Source organism: Aspergillus novofumigatus, assembly GCF_002847465.1.
Source record: "Aspergillus novofumigatus IBT 16806 chromosome Unknown P174scaffold_1, whole genome shotgun sequence".
NCBI classification, from domain to species: Eukaryota; Fungi; Ascomycota; class Eurotiomycetes; order Eurotiales; family Aspergillaceae; genus Aspergillus; species Aspergillus novofumigatus.
The window spans coordinates 3,529,060-3,552,231 of record NW_020194274.1 but is presented as its reverse complement, the minus strand read 5'-3'; the positions used below and the strand labels follow the sequence as shown (position 1 = coordinate 3,552,231).

General features: G+C 49.7%; 7 protein-coding genes across 7 annotated transcripts; 3 read left to right on the top strand and 4 right to left on the bottom strand.

Moving 5' to 3' along the window:
- Nucleotides 1–129: 129 nt before the first annotated feature.
- P174DRAFT_468554 (uncharacterized protein) lies at nt 130–1,426 on the bottom strand (the record flags this gene model as incomplete). The annotated part of the gene is made up of 2 exons (XM_024830564.1): nt 130–714; nt 764–1,426. The coding sequence occupies 2 exons, from the start codon at nt 1,424–1,426 to the stop codon at nt 523–525; spliced, it is 855 nt and encodes a 284-aa protein (XP_024687718.1). The 3' UTR covers nt 130–522.
- A 950-nt stretch (nt 1,427–2,376) lies between these two features.
- P174DRAFT_447664 (OB-fold domain-containing protein) lies at nt 2,377–3,503 on the top strand (the record flags this gene model as incomplete). Its single annotated transcript, XM_024828690.1, has 2 exons — nt 2,377–2,509; nt 2,739–3,503. The coding sequence occupies 2 exons, from the start codon at nt 2,377–2,379 to the stop codon at nt 3,428–3,430; spliced, it is 825 nt and encodes a 274-aa protein (XP_024687717.1). The 3' UTR covers nt 3,431–3,503.
- An 89-nt stretch (nt 3,504–3,592) lies between these two features.
- Nucleotides 3,593–6,385, bottom strand: P174DRAFT_38870 (uncharacterized protein). The gene is made up of 3 exons (XM_024823419.1): nt 5,099–6,385; nt 4,945–5,047; nt 3,593–4,891 (listed from the first exon to the last, which is right to left on the bottom strand). Exons 1-3 carry the CDS (start codon nt 5,924–5,926, stop codon nt 3,756–3,758), a joined length of 2,067 nt encoding a protein of 688 aa, XP_024687716.1. The 5' UTR covers nt 5,927–6,385; the 3' UTR covers nt 3,593–3,755.
- A 459-nt stretch (nt 6,386–6,844) lies between these two features.
- P174DRAFT_427345 (uncharacterized protein) lies at nt 6,845–8,083 on the bottom strand (the record flags this gene model as incomplete). Its single annotated transcript, XM_024825425.1, has 5 exons — nt 6,845–6,982; nt 7,027–7,356; nt 7,426–7,533; nt 7,599–7,836; nt 8,025–8,083. 5 exons carry the CDS (start codon nt 8,081–8,083, stop codon nt 6,845–6,847), a joined length of 873 nt encoding a protein of 290 aa, XP_024687715.1.
- A 7,508-nt stretch (nt 8,084–15,591) lies between these two features.
- P174DRAFT_456661 (serine/threonine-protein kinase) lies at nt 15,592–18,066 on the top strand (the record flags this gene model as incomplete). Its single annotated transcript, XM_024829457.1, has 4 exons — nt 15,592–15,759; nt 15,826–16,569; nt 16,628–16,983; nt 17,022–18,066. 4 exons carry the CDS (start codon nt 15,592–15,594, stop codon nt 18,064–18,066), a joined length of 2,313 nt encoding a protein of 770 aa, XP_024687714.1.
- Nucleotides 18,067–19,043: 977 nt separating this feature from the next.
- On the top strand, nt 19,044–20,629 carry P174DRAFT_38830 (exosome non-catalytic core subunit RRP42). Its single transcript, XM_024823400.1, has 2 exons — nt 19,044–19,873; nt 19,964–20,629. The coding sequence occupies exons 1-2, from the start codon at nt 19,319–19,321 to the stop codon at nt 20,579–20,581; spliced, it is 1,173 nt and encodes a 390-aa protein (XP_024687713.1). The 5' UTR covers nt 19,044–19,318; the 3' UTR covers nt 20,582–20,629.
- Nucleotides 20,630–20,683: 54 nt separating this feature from the next.
- Nucleotides 20,684–21,884, bottom strand: P174DRAFT_437553 (uncharacterized protein). The gene is made up of 2 exons (XM_024826330.1): nt 21,412–21,884; nt 20,684–21,340 (listed from the first exon to the last, which is right to left on the bottom strand). Exons 1-2 carry the CDS (start codon nt 21,799–21,801, stop codon nt 20,948–20,950), a joined length of 783 nt encoding a protein of 260 aa, XP_024687712.1. The 5' UTR covers nt 21,802–21,884; the 3' UTR covers nt 20,684–20,947.
- Nucleotides 21,885–23,172: the final 1,288 nt, after the last annotated feature.

The following is a 23,172-nucleotide window of genomic DNA, read 5'->3' as shown; positions in this document are numbered from 1 at the left end:
GACCCTATTTATATACCCCAGACATACAAATGCGGGGAAACTGAGCTACAATCGCTCGTTTCCCACAACTGGCATAATGGCGAAGTTGATTGCATGGCAGGGTACGTTTGTGATGCAGCCTGCATTCCTTCAAAGCAGTCGATTCAGGCTAAATAGCCCATTATATGGGTAAACTCCTCCGGAATACCTCACGATTGGTGATCATGAATAAGATCTGCACTCGGTAGATAGACGTGCCGAACAGGCCGGTGATGCTACATCATAGTGAATCTGAGAAAGACTGATTGGAGGACTTTTCTCATGCCCAATAAATAAGTCCGAAAACTCATCATTCATTGATGACCATCAGCACAGACTCATAGGTGTCTTGTGAGGATAATGCGCCAAGGCAGTTAGCTCCGGCTAAAGAGCATAGAGACAAGAGTGACGGAAATATAGCGGATGGTTTAAATTGCGCAAAGAACGAAACTGACAAATGGAAAGTCGGATAGCTCACAAATTCTAATAGAAGTACACGATTGATCATGACAGATTGGTCTTCATAAACTCCGAAATATCCTTGACGGCCTGATTGACATATTTCTCGTTGTCATAAAAGTCCATATGGGCTGCATTCGGCACAATCACCTTCTTGGTGGCCCCTCCTATCTTCTTATCCAGGTTCTCCGTGTGCCAGAGAGAACCGGCCTTCTCACCCGCAATGAGGAGAGTGGGCTGCGTTAAGAACACATCCGCCAGATGGAATGCGTCAAAGGTGAGGGACACGCGGGAAACTTCGAAAGAGCATCTTGTTCTCGGCACGGGGGTGCTGCGCGCGTGGTGTAAGGTAGTAGTCGTGTGCTTCTCTGAGATCTGCCGGAGTCTTGTCGTCTGGTTGAGGCGGCACATACGGCGCAGCAGCCATCTCAGCGCCCTTGTTTTCGGCTGAAATTTGCTGCGCAGCCATCTTGAGGGACTCGACATGCTTAGAAGCAGGTTCTTCCCCGTACCAGCCTAGTCGTGCGGAATCGCCAATGTTGACCATACTGACTGTAGCGAGTGCTTTCAGACGGTAGTCTGCTTTCGCAGCTGCAACGGCGTAGCCTCCACCGGCACAAATGCCGAGGATACCGATCTTGTTGGCGTCAACATATTCCTGCTGCTCGAGGTAGTCGACAACGCTCCATACGTCGCTGACTCTTGCCGCTGGGTCCTCCAGGAAGTGAGGCTCGCCTCCGCTCTCGCCTTGGTGCGAGGCATCGTAGGAGACGGTGACGAAGCCCTCTTGAGCGAGCTTCTTTGCATAGAGACCGGCCGCCTGCTCTTTGACGCCACCGCCAGGATGTACTACCACAATTGCCGGGAACTTGGCGTTGGACGATGTTGCAGGCTTGTGCAGCAAGCCGGCGAGCTGAATTGGCCCTTTCGTGATCGAGATGGAAGACATGACGAAGGTCGGCTTGGAGCTGCAGAGTTGAATAGGATGTATGTTCCTGAGTGTTTTAGACCGAATCCCTGCAGTGATTCACTGCTTTATATATTGTCAATCCATGATGTCGAGTTATATTTGAAAATCCCGAATATTTTCGGATGCGGGCCAACATCTCGGGCTCGAATCCTCTGAGAATGGATAGTGACGACGTCAAAGCAGACGTCCAAAGCATATCGGTCTACATTTCGAACCGGAGATTGGAGATATAGACACTCTGATTACTGTAAGTCAGTTATGTCCGAGATGACTTGAGAATATGTTGCCTGAGTTGTTGAGTGACAGATCGGAATTGATCTTTCTGACCAGTTGACAGAGAGCGCTAATCACGTGCAAACAGTCCACTGGCCGACTCAAGTCAGTGAACTGCACCAGTCTCTGATCCATATCACCCCAGCAATATAATAGTAAAATGTCATTCGCGCGCCGAATCAATTTATCTTGTCAAAAAGTGCCCGCAGACCATCCCAAGCCCGTAAATGATGTGGTGTGGACCACATGGGTCTTTTTGGCGCGGATTCAGCACGACAGTGTCCCGTGGCGCAGTCTGCTATCAGTAGGATTATCTGAAGGTTGCGGGTTCGACCCCCGCCGGGAGTGGCACATTATTGTTGTTAGCTCCCGTGGCGCAATGGTAGCGCGTCAGACTTCTATGCTTGGGCCTGTCATCTTCTCTTCTTTTTGCCTTTGTTCCGAATTTTATATGTCCTGTTTCTCAGCAATAATACCATACTATCTACTACTTTTATTGCCGGCAGCGTTCCTGCAACCGAGGATCAATCGACTTCCCATAGTTTGATCCGCACGTGACCAACGCGCATCGGAAAATGCACCATCTCTGATGTTTCTATCCTCTTGACATCTCGCAGCAATATCATCGCGATATATTGCTTAGAAAAAATGATCCTATGGCGACGGCTGAGAATGGCAATCTTACGTTTTACCCGGCATTCTGCTTCAGGGCATCCCCGACCCATTTCACCTGGGTAAAAATGGCAGCGGCGGATGTGCATCGACTCAAGAGACGGCCGGGATTTGAAGGTATGCCAGCGTACTTGTCTAGATATTCATTACTTGTGCTTTTGGATGCTGCATTGTCGCGTTTGCTATTCTGCTTCTTTGTTTTGTGCACACAGTAGTCTATGTCAGTATTTGCTACTACGGTACTACCTGGTTGTCACCATCACGAATGGCTTAGCTACATACATATTACCCATACTATCTAGGCATGGCAGACTAGACGGAAAGTAGCAATCTAACGGACACCCAGGCCAAAACATCTTCTTCTACCTCAACCACCCCATCCGCTTCGTGTCCCTGGTGGGCATCATCGTCGCCAGAACAGACGTCTTCAAACGCACAATCCTCACACTAGACGACAGCAGCGGCGAGACCATCGAAATCGCCGTCCTGAAAGCCGAGCCCTCAGAGCTGGACTCCGCAGACAGGACTGCACACCGACAGCAACAGCCTCCGGAAAAGGCCACACGCCATGTCGCAGCAACCAACAGAACTGACCTGGACATATCACCCCTCGTCCCGGGGACCGTGGTGCAGGCCAAAGGCACGCTGACGATGTTCCGAGATACGATGCAGCTACAGCTAGAGCGCTTCTTTCTGATCCGGGACACGGCCGCCGAAATGCGGTTCGTGGATCAGCGCAGCCGGTACCTGGTTGAGGTGCTGACTGTCCCGTGGGAATTGACGGGGGAAGAGGTCGAGCGATTGCGGCTTGAGGCAGAGGCGGAGGAGGAGCAGGCTGAGGAAGAGCAGGAGCGAGCGCGTAGGAGGCATAGGAAGCGCGCGGAGCGTGAGGAAAAGGACCAGCGTCGGATTCAGAGAATGTGGGAACGTGAGGAGCAGTTTAGAGAGAAGGAGGCGGTTCTGTGCCAGGAAGCTGGGCGCAGGGCCATGCACGCTATTAAGCGCAAACGCGTCATGAATATAAGTAGTGAAATGTGAGAGTCAGTATTCCTATATAGAATGGGAGGTGTTTGTGACAGGGCACATGTACGCTTATGAGAAATGACGATTCAAGATTACCCGCACGTCCAGATAAACAAATTCATCAAGTCTTTTTTCAAGCCACAAACACAATATACAGACACAGAGTCCGAAATTCAATGCATATCAGCAGATCGTTACACGTAAGTCATGAGCTGCAAAGAATGAAAGCCAAAAACTAACACTATCATGTCATATCAAACAGAGGTATCTTAGAGGACTGGAGAACGCCGAGATAGTAATGAAGTCTGTCTTTGAACAAAGACAATCTGCCTCAAGTCCATCATTTGTAGGTATATGTCTTGTAATCGTACCCGCTACCGCTGCCACTGACTGGGCCACCACCCTGACCGCCGAGCAAGCCACGGTAGTATTCTTCCTCGTTAGCCCAGCTGCTTCGGGAAGGAAGATGGTCATGATATTTGCTCTTTTCGCGCTCCTTTTCCCTCTCCCGAACAGACTCGTACAGCCTCGGGTCATCACTCTCGCGGTACCGCCGACTATCTTCGATGATATCTCCAGGAAGAGTGGATGACGCGGTGTAGTAATCACTGCCAGAGAGGCCAGAATACCGAGATCCACCATTGTACGAGCCGGACAGCAGGTCACTCTCTGAATGTCTGTAGTCACCTCCTCCATGTCCACCTCGAGAAGAGCTCCGTGCCCGGCCATGTGTACTTATTGGACGCTGCGATCCGGAACTGCCCGCACGAGGGTACAGAGGGTCCTGGCCGTATGAATCATATGCTTTGCGGGAGACAGGAGGGACCGATCCCTCTTTGGAGCGAGAACCAGTGGAGAAGGAGTCCTTGTGTCGGTGGGAAGAGCCACCTGGCTCTTCATATACCTTCCCTCCTCCCGGCTGCACACTATATGGCTTCCTCTCACGCTCAATCGGTCGAGGCGGAACTTCTACCTCGTCGTCATCTATTATGGCTGAAGGCGACTGGTGCTGCTGCTGCTGCTGACGGCCTCGTTCTGTCACCGAAGGAGCTGTCTCAGCGGCCGATGCAGTTGAGCTTGTAGACATCTTGTGGCGGTGTGCGGCAACCTTCTTGAGCTCCTCCTCGGTGACTGGAGGCAAGTCGACACCACAATGCTTCGCGATGAATTTATCGAGCTCATCTCTAACGGTAAGATTCGGTGCCTCGGGGAATAGCCGGCGAGGAATCTCCTTTGGAAACCTTTCTCGTCTGTCATCTGGGTTGCTGATAGGCATGTTCAGGACTGCCTTCTGCAACCGTTCGTATTCTTTGTCGGGGTGCGCTTGAATCATCAAGGTAGCCCAGCGCTCGAAACCTCGGGGCGTCAAGCCTGGGATATCTGGCCGCTCGTTCAGTTTAGCCTGAACAAGATGATGTTCGGCTTCCACTTCACGGAACAACCTTGAGATTGAAGACGTGCGGTCATCGAAGATATCTAGAGATACTTGGATTAGATTTGAGTCCCAGATAGGACAGCATTACACTTACCTTGCCACGGGTAGAGGTCTGAAGCGATTTTCGTATCCTCGTAGAACTTCTGCAGCTTCTCGGGAACCACCACGATAGTGTTACCTGGAGGGTAGTCCTCGATCTTGCATACTGTCAGATTTGAATTCCTGTAAAAAAAGGCATCCATGCTTACCAGATGGACTGCTATGCCGCGCAAGAGCTGGCCTAGTCTCTTGGTTGGCTTGCCTTCTTCAAAGAGCTTGCCCCATATCTTCTCCAATGTTGTCATCTCAGTCACGGTTGTTTCCCTCGACGGTGGTTTTGGGCGTGCTTCCATTTTCTGGCCTTGATCGCTTGCCTGGCTATACGGCGACTCCCTTCTCTCGACGGGAGGTACGGGGGAAGGTCGTACACTAGATTGAGCGCTGCTCGGAAATGTACCGGGTTGGGAGTACTGCTGGTAGTCGGGAGTGTCGGAGACTGCAACCGGTTGCGACGAAGATGGCTTTGGTGGTACAGGAGGTGGCGATTCATACTCATTAAAATTGTAATTGGGAGCAGAGCTGGGAGGCGGAGGCGCCCACTGTGACGGCGTCGGACCGGATGGCGGCTGTGGCGATGGTTGCTGCGACTGAGGTGGATGCTGAGCTTGGACGTTATCCAGACCAGTTGCTTTGAGCTGTTGAATCACGGTCGCAGTGATTTGGGACAAGACTTCTGGCGATAGATAGGTGGGCGTGTCAACCTTGTGGAAAGCCGAGCTGACAGCCTCATTGATAGTTCCAGTGGATGGCTGCTGATACCAGGAGTATTGCTGAGGTGACTCCGTATATTGGCCTTGAGTTGACGACGGAGCCACCGGAGGCACTTGGGGCTGCGGCATGTTCAACCGATCAGGGCCGTACTGTGAAGGATAAGGAGGAGGGTAGGTCGAAGAACGATAACCACTGGACTCTGTTTGGCCTATATTGCCCGCCTGGTCGTACGGACTCGAGCTTCTCTGGAAGCCATCGTAAGCCATGCAGACTATCGCAGTCACACGGACTAGTTAGACACCGTCCACCCTCTGCAAGTGGCACAATTTTCACTAGGCCGGAGCTACACTCTGAGATGAAGGAAAGCGGGAGAATTCTGTTGCTGATACCAGTAGTGATGAAGCTCTTGATGTGGTATGCGCGGCGTGGGACGAAAAATTTGAGAAAGGTAAGGTATCTGCGCAGGTGACAATGAGATGAGGGGCGCAAGACGGAGGGGCTCAGAAAGTGTGGATCTTCGCTTTGAAACAGTACATGCGTCGTGTCAGGTCGCCAACAAGATGCTATTATGAAGGCAGTTCTGTAATATCTGCCCCCGCGCAATGGAAATTAAAAGAAAAAAGGAGATCATCGATGGAGACATGCAGCGACGTTGACTTGCGAGGCTAATCTCAGCCTCCACCACGGGGCCATACGTCACCGCCCCAGCGCCGCTGCAGAAGAGGGGGAGGGTCAACGAAAACACATATTAATTAGTGATCATCAGCTTTATGACTGTCGGTGTACATTTAATGTGTTTTTGACGAGGCTGCACTATTCCCTCGCTTGTTGCGAATGAGCTTGCGATACAGTCCAGAGAGCTAGAGGTCCTGCGAAGAGACGATGGAATACGGACATCATCAGCACTGCGTGCTAGATACTGTATGACAATCCACGAGCGCCCGGATCGCTGTTGGCAGATGGTGCAGAGCAGTCGATACAATTCCACAGTTCCAAACCGTGGATATCGCAAGCCAATTCTGGGTCTTGCGGGGAAACGGAGCAAGCCGTCTAGTACCATGGTTCAGCCTGCTGTGGCCATTGGGACATTGATCAAGAATAACGAAAGCGAAAGTCAACATTTATTTTCTTTTTCTAACTTAGCTTAATTGACTGACTGACTCTGGCCACATTTTAAGAATCGATCAGAGGTAATCTTCTAATCCTGCGTCGTCACCCACCTCATCGTCAGAGGGGACGGTGGCGCCAATGGGCTCCGGGACTCGCATTGTAGGCGCCTCGTGTTTCTCGAAACGTTTGCTCTTCTCGAATTCAGCAAATTGCTTTGCCATTGGCAAAATATGCGCTCGTTTTATGAGGGGCTTACCGGAACCTTGGCAAACTTGGAGTTGCCGGCCTTCTTAATAGGCTTGGTGACAGTAGAGTTGACGTCGACTCCCCAGGTCGCCCAACCGCCGTGAACGGACCGTGGGGAGACAGAGAGGGAGCCAGAGCGGCGGTGGGCCACTCCGTTAGAATCGAAAGCTGTAAAGGGTCGTCCTCCGCGCGCCCAGTTCTCCTTCCCATTGTGATCTTCAATGAGCGACACGCCGCCGATGCCCTGCTCACCACTACTGTCAACATGTTGGGCAGTGGGAGCCGCCTTCAATGTGAGTCTCTGTGTTGATGCAGTCAAGGAACGAGAGTCGACTTGTCCCTAAAATTGTGTTAGTACTAGGATGTATGCATTTGTGGAGCTTTTTGAAGACGGATCTGCGTGACTGACAGTTGTGTACGTATCGGGGGCAGTGGAAAGCTCACTCTCAGTCAAGAGTTTAGGCTCCTCGAGAACTGGTTCGGCATCGGTGTGGCTCTGCACGCAATTCATGCATCTCTGGGAAGAACCAGGTGTCAGCTAGATCCTTAGCTTATAAGAGAGACATGAGGTAGTAATCCTACCGCTGCGTCCCTGTCCTGTCTTTGAGCTTTGGCGAATTCATCAAGACTCTTGATCTTATCACAGATACAGCACTTGAGTTCAACAGTCTGATTTCCCGAGCAGATGCGGCATTTTGCGTTGTTCTTCGTCAAAGCGACATTCACACCGTGGCTCAGGATGGCATGACGAAGGGCTTCGAGTTGCCTATTGGAGTAGTTACTCGAGGACCGGATCTTGTTGCAGGTTCCACATTTGATCCTAATCTATGTTAAAATGAATGCGTGGATAAGGATGAACAAGCGACGGATAAATGACTGACTTCTCTGGTATGTTGACGCTCTGGAGCCTGCAGTTATCCTTGGATCAGTTCCTCGGTGTTATTGGGCAAAATTGTCTCCTCAGCTTCTCAGTGGTATAGGGAAGCGAGGATGCTGAATGGAACCTACCCTTTCTTGATCTCATCGCTGTAGCCTCCAGCATACGCATTTCGAAAGGTTGGAGGCATCTTGTCTTGAAGTAGTTCGAAGAGGAAGGTGGGGGATGGGAATCGTAAAGTGTCAGTGGTTCGAAGAGAGTAGAGACCGAGGCAAGCAGTTCAAATGAAGAGACATCGAGAAAAGACAGTTGGTGGTATAAATACTGCTCACCAACACTTCTGGACAGTTCCGTGCACTTCAGTCTTGGGCAATGAAGTGGTCTCTGGTGAATGGAACTCCAATGTAGTGAATAGAGGCGACGGTCATTCCAAGCTGTTGACTGGGAGATGATGCTAAAGGGCGGCTAGAGGGGTAGAAAGATAAATTCACAGCAAACAGAAGTAAAACATGATGCATCTTAGTGTCCGAGAAGAGGGTACGAAAAGAGAAGGTTCCATGGATTCTTTCTCTCAATGAGCAGCCACCTTACTGTGCAGAATAGAGAAGCACCTGATGAGTGGTTCCTTTTCATGATGAGATCAATAACTTTGTATTTGGGACAATCAATCTGTTTTGACTATCTGCCAGTATCCTTCATGGCATAGATGCACCAACAGTATGATTCTATTCCCTTGAATGCAAAAGTGAGGCAAGCGCAACTGATGGAAGAGCAGTCAACCCAGGCGCAATCAAACAAAGAATGGAACATCGACTAATATGACTTTGAGGTGAGGCAAAAGTCATTCAGTCGGAGCAAGCCAATTGATTTTGACAGTAAAGTCAACTTGTAATCAAAATGCTTAGGGAAACCTCATCAGAGCCTCTGGTGTTAGGAACTTAATTCTAAGAATGAATATTAGCTACAAAAGACCAAGTGAAGGCAGAAGGGAATATGAAGTGCCTATCTGAATATAAACAGCTCACAGGATAGTAGCTGAACTTCCTGGCCTCTAGCTGTGACATCCTTCAAACTACATCGCAGAATTCTCGGTTGGCTTCTGGTCGACTGATTTCCGATCTGCTCAGTAACCATTATTTGCAGGCTACAGAGGAGATCAGAAACTTCAAAGTGTGTGTACTAGAGGCGAGACATGACTGAGCCAAGGCATGGAACAGGTTGAAGGCAGTAAACGATTCATACTGAATTCTGTTTGAAGGCCAATCATAAATGGCTAGGTATCATGTTTATTTCCTCCAATCAACGTTTTACACAATCCATTAGGTGTACAACGCATTACCTACTACTTGTGCATGGCTGGAAACACCTGAGGTACTAGTCACTCCAATAATATCTGGGAGATGCATGCAAAGATTTGTTGTACGATGGGTCATGTAGGGTCTACCTAGGGACCAGGGAGATCCGAAATGCTGCGCAGTTGGGATCCGTCCGTTTGGGATGACAGCATCCAAACGTCGCCGGTTTGGCCTCTTGCTTGAAATGAGCAAGTCGTATCCCGCTGGTCACAGGAGCAACGAAGGATTGCTCAGGAGATTCGGATTCAAGGTTCGAGATTTCAGGACAATCTTGGTAAGGATATGTCTAGCGTCATTCCAGAAGCATGTCTATTTGACGACCCGTGTCTGGCAGGGGCTGCTCTGATGACCATCCGTAGTTGGTAGATGGCAGAGATGTGACAGTATCGGTTAGTCTCCTCCAACGGTTTAATAATAATTGGACTGCTAAGACGGGGACTCCCGCAAATGCAGCGAGCTTCTGCGAGGTCTCTCCTGTCTTCCAGGCAAAGGAGATGGAAAAGGATCCGTAACTTCCCCTGGAATCCTGGATAATCACCCGTCCTATCATCAAAATCCCTCATACGTAATAATTTCTGTCTCCTTAATCTAAATTCTTCTGGAAGGTCATAGATGCGCAACGGTTCAACGCTTAGATCATACCAAGTGTCACTAAAGGGGTGATAGTGGTCTGAAGATTCTCCATAATAGTTAGAGGTAGATGATGATGATGTTCTTGGCAAATAAGGAGTGTACCGGAAATCAGTTGTTGCGCATCACAGTGTCTCCAACTGTTTGACAATGCTGTGTAAGTGTGACTCTGTATTTTGAATTTCCTTTTTCTTTTTTCAAGTCAGGGACGGGTCGCGGATGAGGTGGCCCCACTACAGGATCCTCTTTGGCCCCTCTTTCCCCAGCGAACCTTTCACCGTTCACTTCACTAGTAGAATTACCGACCACTAAGAGACTAGAACAGTGGACAGTCTCTCGGATAGCTGGGACGGGCCTACAGCGAAGTGGGGATCCGCATTCCCCGAGCGACCCGGCGCAATCAGGAGACCCACGAAAACGAAAATCCGCTGACAAAATCCACTCGCCTCTTCCCGGCTGGACGGAACCATCAATCCTGGCCAATAATACTAGATAGGTCAGGCAGTTTTTATTTTTGAGCGAGGAGCCACTAAGAGCTGGTCTTTCAATAGCTGGTCTATTGCCACCCACCGAGGTCTAGCCCGTCTTTTGCTGGTCACGCACCTTTCCTTCTATGTCCGGGTGCCCAAGCCAAAGTCTGCCGCGTTTTCCTGTTTGTAACGGTATGGGAGTAAACGGGCTAGGGAGTAAACACTAAACACCCGCTAGTCAACACGCAGTAGATACTCCGGATAGTCGACCTTTTCGGAGTGTTTTTTCAGTCGATTCGTCTCTCCGATGTCCCGTCATTGTTTTTTCGCTTGTCGTAGACTCGTAGTGTACGGCATTGACTATCCCTAACAGTGCAAGGCCTGAATTGAGTGACAAGTCACCAAGCAATCGTATCTGATGCCAGGGAGAGCTCAAGACGGAAGAAAATGGACATAATAGGCTGGATAACAATGTGACCTGTTGTTCTCCCTAGGCTCCTAGCATAAGCACTTTGCCAAGGCAGTTGCATCTACTTCGCAGAGTACTCCATGCGGATTACACAGAACTCCATCTGAACCCTGATTTGAAGCTCATCCTCACAGGAGTTCGGAGTAGAAAGTACCTGAACGGAGTCTGTCTTCAGCTGATCAGTCTGATCTGCTCCCTGCTATGACAGGTCTCAAACTGTATTTGGAAGCAAAGAAATCAAAGCTGATCTCGAAATGCAGAATGATTAAGCATATCGTTTGTACGGAGTACATACTCAGCAGTCCGCACCATTCCATGGTCCATGGACGGGTCGGACGGGTGTCCCCCTGCCCCTTGTTAGGTTAAATTTGCACATGGCAACTCTGTTTAGATGAACTTTGTGGCAGTGGGTCAATAGCCCATTTAGGTGACACAGTGTCAACAGTCCAAGGAACTCGAGCAGTACTATGTATTACCCATCTCTGCAACAAGTAACTACCGTTCCCAACAGCGCTTGCATGTTGATTTCCACGGTGGTTACGCCGTAATCATAGAGTACTCTGTGCCTGCCTCTGTCCGCAAATGGTCGATGTGAAAATAAATAATTGTAGAACCAGGCGACAGTTCCTTTCGCTTGTTACCTATCTGATGCTAACAATCACAATCGGTAGTCACTATGATTCAAGACTATCTAGATCGTACTTTCGACGATGAACTGCATGGATCTACAATACAGGATAGGGTTGATCGTACACGGAAATATGCAATGCAACAGCGATGGACAGCATCAAGTTACTCGACCGTCTCAAAGCATGGATCATGAATGCAGGCCTCCTAATTGCCCATTTGTGAGAGGTGTCTTATGCAGGTCTTCAGCCTTACCTCTTGACTGATGATAATTGATTTTATTTACTTACCCCTCTGCCTTAGTATGGATACAATGCTCTGGTCAAGGACGACAGCCGCTGCCACATGAAAGGAACGGCGGATCATGTGGATCAATGCATTTTTATCAGATATGATATAGATATGCGCCGAGGTCGAAGCAGGGCGGTAGTATTGCTTTATTAATGGGTTTGAAGAGCATTTATCCAATATTTGAAGCGAAGATCCTCCCTTGCTATCATTTCTTGTATCACCGAGAACGCAGTAAGTACTTATGATTAATGATGCGGCCCTCCCCCTCCTCCTTACCTCCCAATGAATCGGTAGTTATCGGTCTGACAGTAAGAAGCATTATGTATCGGAGGACTCTGATTGTCTCATACCACGCTCATATCAGAATATACCTGAAGTAAAAGAATAAAAGCGAGCTCATGGCGCTGCTCATATTATGGGTGGTCAATGCTTGCTGTTGTGTATGGGATGTGTCCTCGGCATCCACAACGACCTAGGCTTTGTCATCTGATCAAGCTGGCTCTGCTTTGTGTAGACTGGAGAAAGGTCCAACCAAACCTCCTCCGTACTCCGTGTATCGAGTGTCGGCAGTCGCCAGTCCAACACAGAGTCATGAGATCATTAATAATCTGATAGTCTGGTTTCTGGTTTTCGAGATCACTTGCCACCTGTTGATCGTTGTGAATGGTGGCGGTCAACCGGCTGGCAGTCGCCTAAGCTACATGTCCAGCCACTGTCGGTAAGAGATGATAGGCAGAAGTCAGGACGTAGATACTCCATAACTGTAGCCGCGGGGAAATCAAGTGACGAAAATAAGAAATAGATAGATGGCTATGCACAAGATCCCCCAGCAGTCAGGCCTCTGTACACCTGCATGAACTATGGCTGATCTGATGATTTTACCTCTCTGTTAGGAAAATGTACTTCAAGCTATCTTACAGTGTATGAATACCCACTTTGTCCCAAATGAGCTACTGTAGTCTTAGTTAACGGTCAGACATGATTGTATGCAAGCAACTACTATTATTGTTTATGTTTTGCCGGACGAGTCCAAGCTTGATGACTACTACATACTATGACAGAAACCCAGACAAAAATCGAAGCAAGGAAGATAGCGCATTAACCTCCCGCACAATAATCCACTTCAGTCCTTAGAGGGTGGCGGACAGGAACCCCGAATGAGGTCAGTTGCACATACCATAGCAGCATCCCATACATACATGTCACATTATCCAGGTATTGATTTGTGAGCTCTGAGGTTTTTTGCGCTTTTGCATCAGCAGGATGAGATACTGAGTGGGATGATGATGATGAACACAAGGCGAGCAATGCAGCGAGTCAGCAGTCAGAACTCAATCATAGCCAATTGGCGATAATATAGGGCGAACCTTGAACGGAAAACGTGAGGCCCAACCCCTGGCCATTCTGACTAGGGCCCGTCTAACGATCGCTAGAGGCGGAGACCAAGTGGAACTTTATCAGGGCTGGACTCTGAAGCCCTCCAGGGCGACGTCGTGTTGGTGACTTGGTGACTGTTGATGACAATAAATAAGTTAATCCCAGTCTAAACTCCCAGGGCTCCTTGGCTCCGGATGGCTCGCCAGTTCGTTTCCTTGCTGCATTGACACCCAAACCCGGTGCGAACGAATTTTCTACCTAAATTCCGAGCTGGCCAATCTTCTACTGGCCGGCCTGATTTTAGTATCTAGTAGATATAATATGGATAAAGAAACGGTAAATGATTTTTCCATCCAGGAAGACATGAAGTCGAACAATTTGTAGGGGGATCTTCTTGTTGATATTTGATACCCCTCCTCAGGTAACCTTGAACAAGAGCTGACCTCATGTTCGAGAAACACTGAAGCACTGAGGTGCTGCGTAAAAAGCAGAATAATGGATCCATTTTGGTCTAAATCAACAGATATCATTCGATGAAAATATGGGCATTGAAAAAGTCACCCCACTCCTGGTGTAATTTCGCTGTAACATTATTAGTTGCAAAGTGTAAACATCCGTTGCTTTATTGCTGGAACAGACAAGACTCACTGTCTATTAAATAAGATTACTTCTTGCTTTCACGCTGTGGCAATGCAAACAAATGATGATTGATCAGTACTTTCAAGCAGCAATAAGTAGCCATTTTCTTTGTTTCATATGAGAGGACCTGAGTCCTCCGTCAGGTACTTTCAGGTCTTTGGGACTCTACTGGACAAGCTGTTTTATTTACTGAGAAATTTTCGTTGTTTACATGGCCTGTCAGTTGTCCATTCATCCCGAGGCTAATATGAGTGATTCCTAACTGGGGTCCCGTCTACGTAGCAAAGTATCTGCGTGTATTTGATGTTGGCTGTTGATTATTCCGGCTGCGTATGATGAAACTCCTTTTTTTATGAGTGGATCTCCATTTTTAACCATTCTTTTCTCGCTCAACACGGCCGCCTATCCCAGGCCAATATTGTCGGTAATAATTCGATGATTTTTTGACCATAACAAATAATAATATTCTAGACAGATCAAGGTTTGTCATTTTTTATTATTTTGGTTTGAGTGTCAAGGACACTGGGGGAACAGTACCCAGGTAAGTTGTACGGATGGTAACCAAGGTACGGGAACTCATCCCACTCCCAATAATAATACCAAATAATTATTCATTCCATCAACAACATGAATGCTGCTGCTTTACCCGTAGATAGTTTTATGATTATTATTATGGTCATGGATTGGGTGCTCTGCGCGTCTCTTAAGTCGCTAATAATCATCTATCTCCTTTCACCTTTTACACGCGCTTCCTATTATCATTATTATTCCCTGTAACCCCCAGCCCTCTTCTAAATCACATACTACACAGCAGTAGTAGTACATCTAGATCCTGACCTATAACCCCATCCGCTTCGTGTCTTACTTTCCATTGCTCCAAAGGAGAGAAAGAAGGACAAAAGCGCTCCAGTTATTTGTCCATGTCGTCAGCATCATCATTCCCCTCCATCCTGCTTCGATATAATTCTGCCTGCAGCTCTTATCATCGACATCAACATCAACATCCAACACCATTGTTACCATTACACTGAATACTGTGTTTTCATCACCAGAGTTTCTGTGATCTGCGCCATTGATCCCCCAAACTTGGTCCGTTGTCGACCGCTTCTTCAGTCCCCACGGCCCCATCCCGAACTCTCCTTAGTTCGTACGAAGTACGTATTTAGTATTTTGGAGGCTTTGGGAGCTAAGGTAGACTAGCAGAGCTGTCACCGTGTCAGGGGCTGCTTTCCTCTTCCTCTCTCACACAGTCACTCTCTATGCTCTCCCACAAGTCACAATAATAATCTCACAAAGTTACACTCCCTCAAAAAGTCGGTATCCAATATTCTTTCTTCCTCTCGTTTAGCAGTTCCCACCCAAACGGGTCCGGTGTTGTCACTACAGTGATCACGGTCCAATCCTCCGGGTCTTCCATCTTTCTTCCAGATCTCCCTCTCCTCCACCTTCGCTTGAGCTACTACATAGTACAAAGATACATGACCACCCCTTTCCTCCCCTCCTTCTCCCAATCGATCGTTTGTCCTGCATTCAATACATCTAACCAACCCCGCGCTCCCTTATCTCGACTTTCCTTGTTTTCCCTTCCTCATAATCAATGGGATTGAACCATCTACTCCTCCACTCCCTCAAGCTTACATCGCAGATGATGAACACCTGCTTGATTTGAACCCATCTCGTCCCCGAACTAAGGTCTATATCATTCCTCGGAACACTGTCATAGTGGGATACCGTGAATGACCCATAAAAACCTTGGACTCTCGCCATTGAACAAAGCCTGGCACAGTCATCAGTCCGTCATTTGATTCATCTGCTGGCAGACGATATCAACAGAGTCAGCATGACTGTCAGCTACGACTACCCAGCACGGGTTCCTGCTGCCACTTCAATGGCTACTCTCGAAGACAGATTCGAAGTCATAAAGGAGGTCGGTGATGGCAGCTTTGGCAGTGTCGCAGTTGCTCGTGTACGGACAGCCGGCTCCAATGTTGCCAGGAGAGGGACTATGGTAAGGAACCCTATTGCGAATGAGATCAGCCCCTCGGGGCATGGACCCGTACTGATATTCTGCTAGGTTGCAATCAAGACGATGAAGAAGACCTTCGACTCTTTGGCCCCTTGCCTAGAGCTGCGTGAGGTCATCTTCTTACGGACTCTACCCGCTCATCCCCACCTTGTCCCAGCCCTCGACATCTTCCTTGATCCACTCTCCCGGAAACTCCATATCTGCATGGAATACATGGATGGCAACCTCTACCAACTAATGAAGTCCCGAGACCATAAATACTTGGAGGGCAAACACGTGAAGAGCATTCTCTACCAAATCCTGTCAGGTCTGGACCACATCCATGCTCACCACTTCTTCCACCGTGACATCAAACCCGAGAATATCCTGGTATCGACATCTGCTCCGAACGACTCAGCCTTCAGCCGCTATTCAAATCTTGTCACTCCCCCTTCCACCCCTCCGACTTACACAGTGAAGATCGCCGATTTCGGCCTTGCACGCGAAACTCATTCGAAGTCGCCATACACGACATATGTCTCAACCAGGTGGTACCGCGCACCTGAGGTTCTCCTGCGTGCGGGAGAATACTCTGCGCCTGTAGATATGTGGGCTGTCGGTGCCATGGCAGTTGAAATCGCTACCCTGAAGCCGCTGTTCCCTGGTGGTAACGAGGTTGACCAGGTCTGGCGCATTTGTGAGATCATGGGCAGCCCTGGCAACTGGTACAGCAAGTCGGGCACCAAGCTGGGCGGTGGTGAGTGGAGGGAAGGCTCTCGTTTGGCTCAGAAGCTAGGGTTTACATTTCCAAAGGTACGGAAAGCAGTCATGTTAGTGGAATTCGGGAGAATTGCTAACGTGGATCGAACAGATGGCGCCTCATTCGATGGAAAGCATCCTGCAGCCTCCTCACTGGCCAGCATCTTTGAGCCATTTCGTGACCTGGTGCCTCATGTGGGACCCTAAGAACAGACCGACTTCCACGCAGGCATTGAACCACGAGTACTTCGCAGATGCTGTGGATCCCCTGCGGCCGAAATCTTCTACTTCACGGCTGCTTGGCCGCAAACAGTCGGACAGGAGCTTCAGATCACCAACTCCTCAATCCAGCGACTCCCCAAGCGTCTCATCAAAGCCATCGTGGTTCAGAAGATCGCTGATTGGAAGATCGGAAAGCCCAGCCCCAGCTTTAGAAACCGACCAGGCTGTCCGACCATCTGTTGTGTCGTACAACACTACCCCGATCTGCAAGCCACCAAGACCAGGCCTGCTGCTACTAAGCGCGCCACGTGGGCCAATGGGGCTCCTATGCCTATCCTCCCTTCAATCCGACCAGTCTCTCCCTTGTCTAATGCAGTTACAGCTCAGGCGAACTCGACTCTTGCTCATGGTGGGGATAATGCCCAGTCCGGTGCTGGAAGAGCAAGCAAGAAGATTGGCCGACAGCTTTCTCTGAACTCCCACGGTAACCACTATGCCGACATTCACAGGCAAGAGGCAGAGCGAGCCCTCAACGGAGCTGCGACTATGAACGCAACACTCAACCAGAAGGAGAGCTTCTTCTCTCACCTCCGCAAGAGGGCTCGCCGGCTCTCCGGTCGCAACCAGGCCAATTTGGCGACTGATGATATCGAAGCCAACGCTGGCTGTATGCCGTGGTCAAACCGTTCCTCGCTCGCTCTGGACTCTGTGAATGCGGGAGATGCGAAGCAGAATTCCGACCTGAACGAGTTGGATAGGGCTTTGCAGAGTGTCAAGTACTCGCTCGACTCGACCGCTCTCGGAAATGTCCCTGTCCAAATCACATCGACTGGGGACGTCAGCAAGCGGCAGTCCATGCCCCAGGGATCCATTCGGTCAATGACAGAGAGCCCAGTCTCAACCAGTGGTGCTCCCGCACCGATCTCGAGCCGGACGAGACGTGCGCTTCAGATGTCTTCTCACCCGGTTCACCGCTATGAGACCCCTGAGGAAGAGGACGAGCTCTTGGATGAGGTGTTGCATTCGGCAAGCAAGGCGGCTAAACGGTTGGCACAAAGCGAAACATTGTCGGATGCATCCTCCAACCACAGTCGCCAAGCTCTGGGAAACGACGGCTCCCGTCCCTTGCCCAGCCCTTATCCCACTCCATCACCGTCGGCAAAGTGTGACGGTATCTCGTTTGGTCAGCAAGACTCGACTCCATGCAGACGAGACGAGAAGATGGCCCATGCCAGTTCCAATCGTCAATGGCCGACCCCGCCTTACGAGGAACGGGACTGGATGAACACGACATCTTCCAATTTTCTGACAGAGTCGACATTCAAATGATTTCCTTGCAGAGGTCATTTTTTATACTCCCTTCTTTCCTCTCGCTTTTTGAAACTTGCATTTCCGGAAAATTAAAAGAAGAGAAAACGAGGTCATAATGCGCATTACCGGCTATCTCACCGAGCACGGCGTACTGGGTTTGGTGTCTACCCTGTTCACATTTTATCGGAGTTCTTCTATCTTCTTCTTGTTTTCCCTTCTGTTCGGCATATTGCGTGCTTTTATCACTTGGTTGGCATCGGTCTGCCCTGGGCTTGGTTGTTTTTCACTGGTTCTTTCCGTTCTCATACCCCCAAAGGCCTTTTATAGACGGCGGGCCTCGCAACTCGTTTTCGGCATATTTTGTTTGTCTTCTGATCTTTCCTTTGCTATTTAAATTTCGTGGCATCTGCTCCCTTTGCTCTGATATACCCTGATACCGAACGCGCGAGTCGCGAGATCTACCATCACTTCCTATATATACACATATCCTCTCATCAATCTTTGTCTCCTAGCATTCAGATCTTTCCTTTGTCCAACACTCTCTTTATCCCGTGTATATTCCATGGCATATAAATCGCCGCCTGTCATTCCTTTCTGTTGCGCCTGGGGGAGGTGTTACGACTCGTGTTGTCGAGCGAACCTTCCATTTTCTCCATTGTACAATGTTGTTCCGCCATTCGTCGAGTACGACGACGATAGTCGAAGGCCAAGATCCTGTAATATAGTACCCATTTATTCGGCTGCAAGCCCTACTTTATATATACATACTCACACCTAATGCAACAGATAATGAAATTTCTGTGCTCATATTGATCTTTCAGAAGGAGTAGCTGTGTAGAGCATATCCTCAGCGATATGGTAGACGAACTTGATGCCTATTTCCATGCAAATATTGAGACAAATAGAGAGAGGCATGGAGTACTCCGGGGCGGAACAACAATTATCCATACTTCTTCAGAATTTCCCGAAGCAGTACTTCAGATATCATGGCCCATCAATTTTTCTATTATTGTGTTGCATGAGACTTTCTGCGCCTAGTCCTCCTATGGATCTGTTTTATTGATATCCTTCTCGTAGCCGACAATTACCTTTGCGGCGCCACGGAAGCCATTGAAGGCCAGGATAGCTGAATCCCGATTGCGTCCTTCTGCAGACCGTGAGCTCGATACTCTTTTTACAGTCACTCAAGAAAAGCCAGACACCCAGTCCTCATCAAGTCGCTTGGATCAACAGTACTTGGTCTGTCCTTTTTGAAAATCCACAGCCCAGCATGTCGGCCCAACGACAAGCCTCATCTGCCTCACAGACCCCACACCTCTCACCAGCAGAACTTTCCTACCTCTATACCTCCCTTGCGCTTCCCGACAGTCCCATTCGACCAGATGGACGCTCACCCACACAGTTCCGACCGTTAACAGCAGAAACCGATATCCTCCCAGGCACCAATGGCAGCGCGCGGGTCGGATTCGCAGACGGCACGCAAGCCATCGTCGGAGTGAAAGCGGAGGTTGAGAAGACAGCCCTGGCGGCAGAGGCCCTGAAGGTCTCGCAGTTGTCATTGGGGGATGATTACACGGCCGATCAAGGCACGGACGGCAAGGAGGGCATGGGTGCAGCGGGCGGGCACGAATCGTGGGTGCAGATCTCCATTGAGATTCCTGGTTTTCGGGACGACGATGCCTTGCCTGTTTTCTTGTCGGAGATGATGCGGGAGCCGCTGATCGAGTCGGTATCGAGTGTGCAGGGAGGGGATGTGGGGATGGCTGGCGGTCTGAAGGGGAGGCTGGTCATTAACCGCCGCTGGCATTGGAGGTTGTATATTGATGTAAGGGACCTTTGCTGGACGGTGCATGTGGCCGTGGCCGTGCGTTTACCCGTTGCGTTGTCGTGCTGACCTTTGGTCTCTTCACTATAGGTTTTGCTGCTCTCGCAGCCTCTATCGTACCCTCTTCCTTTACTCTCTCTGACGACGCACCTGGCGCTTTTGTCGACGAGACTGCCCAAACTGAAATCCAAGGGCGAAGAGGACCCGTTCTTCGACGATGATTGGAACGTGGCCGAATATCTCTACCCTCGCCAGAGTTCTGGGAAAGCTGCTACACCATCACCTTGGCAATTTGTTCGACCTCCAGTGACGCTACTGGTCATCTCCGTGGCCGATAACATCATCTTCGATCCCAGCAGGGAGGAGATTGCCGTTGCAGATACCGTCTTGGCCCTTTCGGTCAGCCGCGACGGGGAGACTGGTAGTCTGAAATTACTCTCTATTAGGACGATTGACCCTCCATCCCGTCTGACACAGCCAGCCGTGCCGAACTCGGAGAATGTCGCTACGATAGGATCTTTCGCTGCTGCAGAGGATGCTGCTATTTTGAGCCCTTCGACCGGCGAGGAGGAAGTTCCTGGAGTCTGGAGACCTCGACGTGGTGGGGTTAAAAGAAGTACGATCGCGCGCATGGTGAAAGCGGTGCTGGAGAAGGGCGGTGTTGGTGAGGATGTATTAGAGGGACTGGAGGGAGTTTCCGTCGGTTGAGTCGGTCATGCAGTGTCAATTGAAGACAAGCTCTACGAAGCTGCCCTCTACGGGCTCAATGTGTATCAGCTGTCTGATTCACACAAGCGGCCGGGCTCATTCGCTGCAGGTAAAGCGAAAACAGATGGGCCTGCTGTGTGGGAGAAAGGGGTCTGGCGCTTCAAATAAGGACTGATATGCCAGGTCTATGCCGGTTCTCTGGATGCGAAACAGACATGATGACCAGAAGATATATCCTGACATGTACACATAGAACAATGCATGGGTAGACACAACGTCAAAAGCAAGCATCATAGCAATCTAATATACAGCGCTGATCCGGGTTCCTAACCCACCAAACTCATTCTCCATCCGCCCGGCAACAGTCTACCAGATACCAAGCCACTTCTTGGCAGGCCTCTTCTTCCCTTCCCAGTCAACGTATTCTTCCGCGCCAACCGCAGGAGCATCGACCGCGACCGGCGACTGATCATCGACCACCTCCGCAGTCTGTCGCTCAGTCTTCTCATCCGGCTCTTCTAACCCATGCGCAATCCGATACTGCCGCCTCTTCTCCGCATCCTCGACCCGCTTGAGCCGCTTCTCTCTCGTCTCCATCGAGTTATGCTGCACATGCATGCGGAAGACGGTAAGCGCCTGTCCGATCGTGTCGATCGGGTGAGTCAAGAGCGCAGACCACGGCGGCAGCAAGTGCGCATACGGCGAGGAGTGCTTGAAGTTCGTGGTGAAGGTGAATGTAGCCAGCGAGGTAAGGACGCCCTAAACATGCCACAGCATCAGCCATTGTCGCCATTGTCTCCAACCAACGTAAGGTAAGGGGAAAAACCAACCATAGCAATCCATATATGAATCCACCGGCTCGTCAGAAACTTGTACATGATTGTCCCCTCGGGCGGAAACATATTCGGGTACTCCCTGGTCTTCTGCTCCTCCTTCTCCTTCTCCGAGAGTCGTGGGCCGGGGTAGTTGATCGGTCCGCTGACTACCCTGCCATTGCGGGTCGGCACCACCCGGCGCGCGGGGTGCGAGGGAGGTCGGAACTTGTCTGGTTTGGCGAGCACGCGCGGTTTGCTGCCGTCGTCTGATGAGGCGCAACGGCGCGAGGAGGGGACTGTGGTTGCGAGGGTGCTCGGGTTGCGGCGGCGGGTTAGGGCGTGCAAGGTTCGGGAGGAAGGTATCCCGCGAGGGAGGAGGAATTGGGGGATTGTTATGGGTGCCATTGTATATGGCAGGCGTAAGTAGAGGGTTTTAAAGGAGGGTATGTTGTGGAGAGGCGCATATACTCCGTGTTTTGGTGCCTCTTGTCCGCTACATTTCCGACTATTTTTTTCCGTCGGCGATGTTGATATAATATCACGTGATTACATAGAACATGGCCGTAATTCCTGCCTCATGCCATGACATTGCTATCTGACGCTGCGACACGGATAGATTTACGTTTAAGGTCAGGTAGACATAGACTTACAGAAAAGTCTACTACAGTCGGCATGTATCGATCCATGTTGCCCTGGATGTGTTAAGTCTGAATAGAAGCGGCCTTTAGTTCTCAAAGGCCGGTCAGTGTATCCCTTGACGCCTCAGATTTCAGGCCATCAACGTATCGGACCACCAAAGCCGGCGGAGCGGAATTATTTCGCTGAAAGAAATTAGGTCGGCGACTGATCTGGCAGCAAATGACGACGCTGCCATTTCCAACCCTAAGGGGACTGGTTCCGGCTGCTGCAGTGATGCAGAACCGGTATGTTGACCTCGCGCAACTCATGGAAGTGCCCTTATCTACGTTGAGACCCAAGAAATATGTTGAGCGCATGTCATGTGTACCATAATCGCATGCGTATGTGTGTTTAGTTTTTCTCTCTATGCTGACTGGAATGGGACTTAAGGCGACTTATGCATACTTCGAGAAGCCAAGTCTGAGCCTGCGATGAGATCATTGTCTACGTGATGTTGGCGATTGCCATTGAGAAGGCAAATGGCAATGGGAAGGAATATGAATGTTGGATATGGATTTCGATACAGTTGTCGACTCGTCTGCATCCAGATTAAGGAACACAATTGCCTAGAATAGGTATCCAGATCCTCTATCCGTACTTCCGTAGATGGGCTTTAGTAAAGTGATGCCATTGATGTAAGGCAGAGACAAAAATCCACACCGGGCATTTCCCAGTGTGTGACTGTGTCCCGACAGCGCCCGTTTTCCGTTGAATCATCATGCATCTGATTGGCGGATGTTCAGATCACGGGAGTTGCCGGGGCAAGGCCGGCCGCATCAATCTACAAATTCCGCCCGCAAGTTTTTCTCCCTGCCAGCTTGCTCCGTTTCTCCCCCAATTGATTCTCCAGACTTTTTTGGATTCCTCTGTATTCCAATTCACCTTGTACAAACACATTTTCAATCTCATAATCTTCATTCATATCTACCTGTACATTCAAAATGGGCAAGGACGAAGGTTTCGCTCCTGGTAAGCATACCTCATTGTTCCCTTTTCTCGCAGTTTCCTCGTTTCGCTCTCTTCAGGACCCGCCATCATTCACTGCGATTGCGGCGTCCTCTCGTGTGTTCGCTTCAGAAGACGTCCAGTGAATGATGG

Excerpts from the sequence above, each read along its gene's own strand:
- P174DRAFT_38830 (XM_024823400.1), top strand. The coding sequence starts at position 19,319 with ATGTCGGCCCAACGACAAGCCTCATCTGCCTCACAGACCCCACACCTC. Across the intron at positions 19,874-19,963 it reads ATTGGAGGTTGTATATTGAT|GTTTTGCTGCTCTCGCAGCC; the intron begins GTAAGGGACCTT and ends TCTTCACTATAG.
- P174DRAFT_38870 (XM_024823419.1), bottom strand. The coding sequence starts at position 5,926 with ATGGCTTACGATGGCTTCCAGAGAAGCTCGAGTCCGTACGACCAGGCG. Across the intron at positions 5,048-5,098 it reads GCGGCATAGCAGTCCATCTG|ATCGAGGACTACCCTCCAGG; the intron begins GTAAGCATGGAT and ends ACAGTATGCAAG. Across the intron at positions 4,892-4,944 it reads AGACCTCTACCCGTGGCAAG|ATATCTTCGATGACCGCACG; the intron begins GTAAGTGTAATG and ends AAGTATCTCTAG.
- P174DRAFT_437553 (XM_024826330.1), bottom strand. The coding sequence starts at position 21,801 with ATGGCACCCATAACAATCCCCCAATTCCTCCTCCCTCGCGGGATACCT. Across the intron at positions 21,341-21,411 it reads TTCATATATGGATTGCTATG|GGCGTCCTTACCTCGCTGGC; the intron begins GTTGGTTTTTCC and ends TGGCATGTTTAG.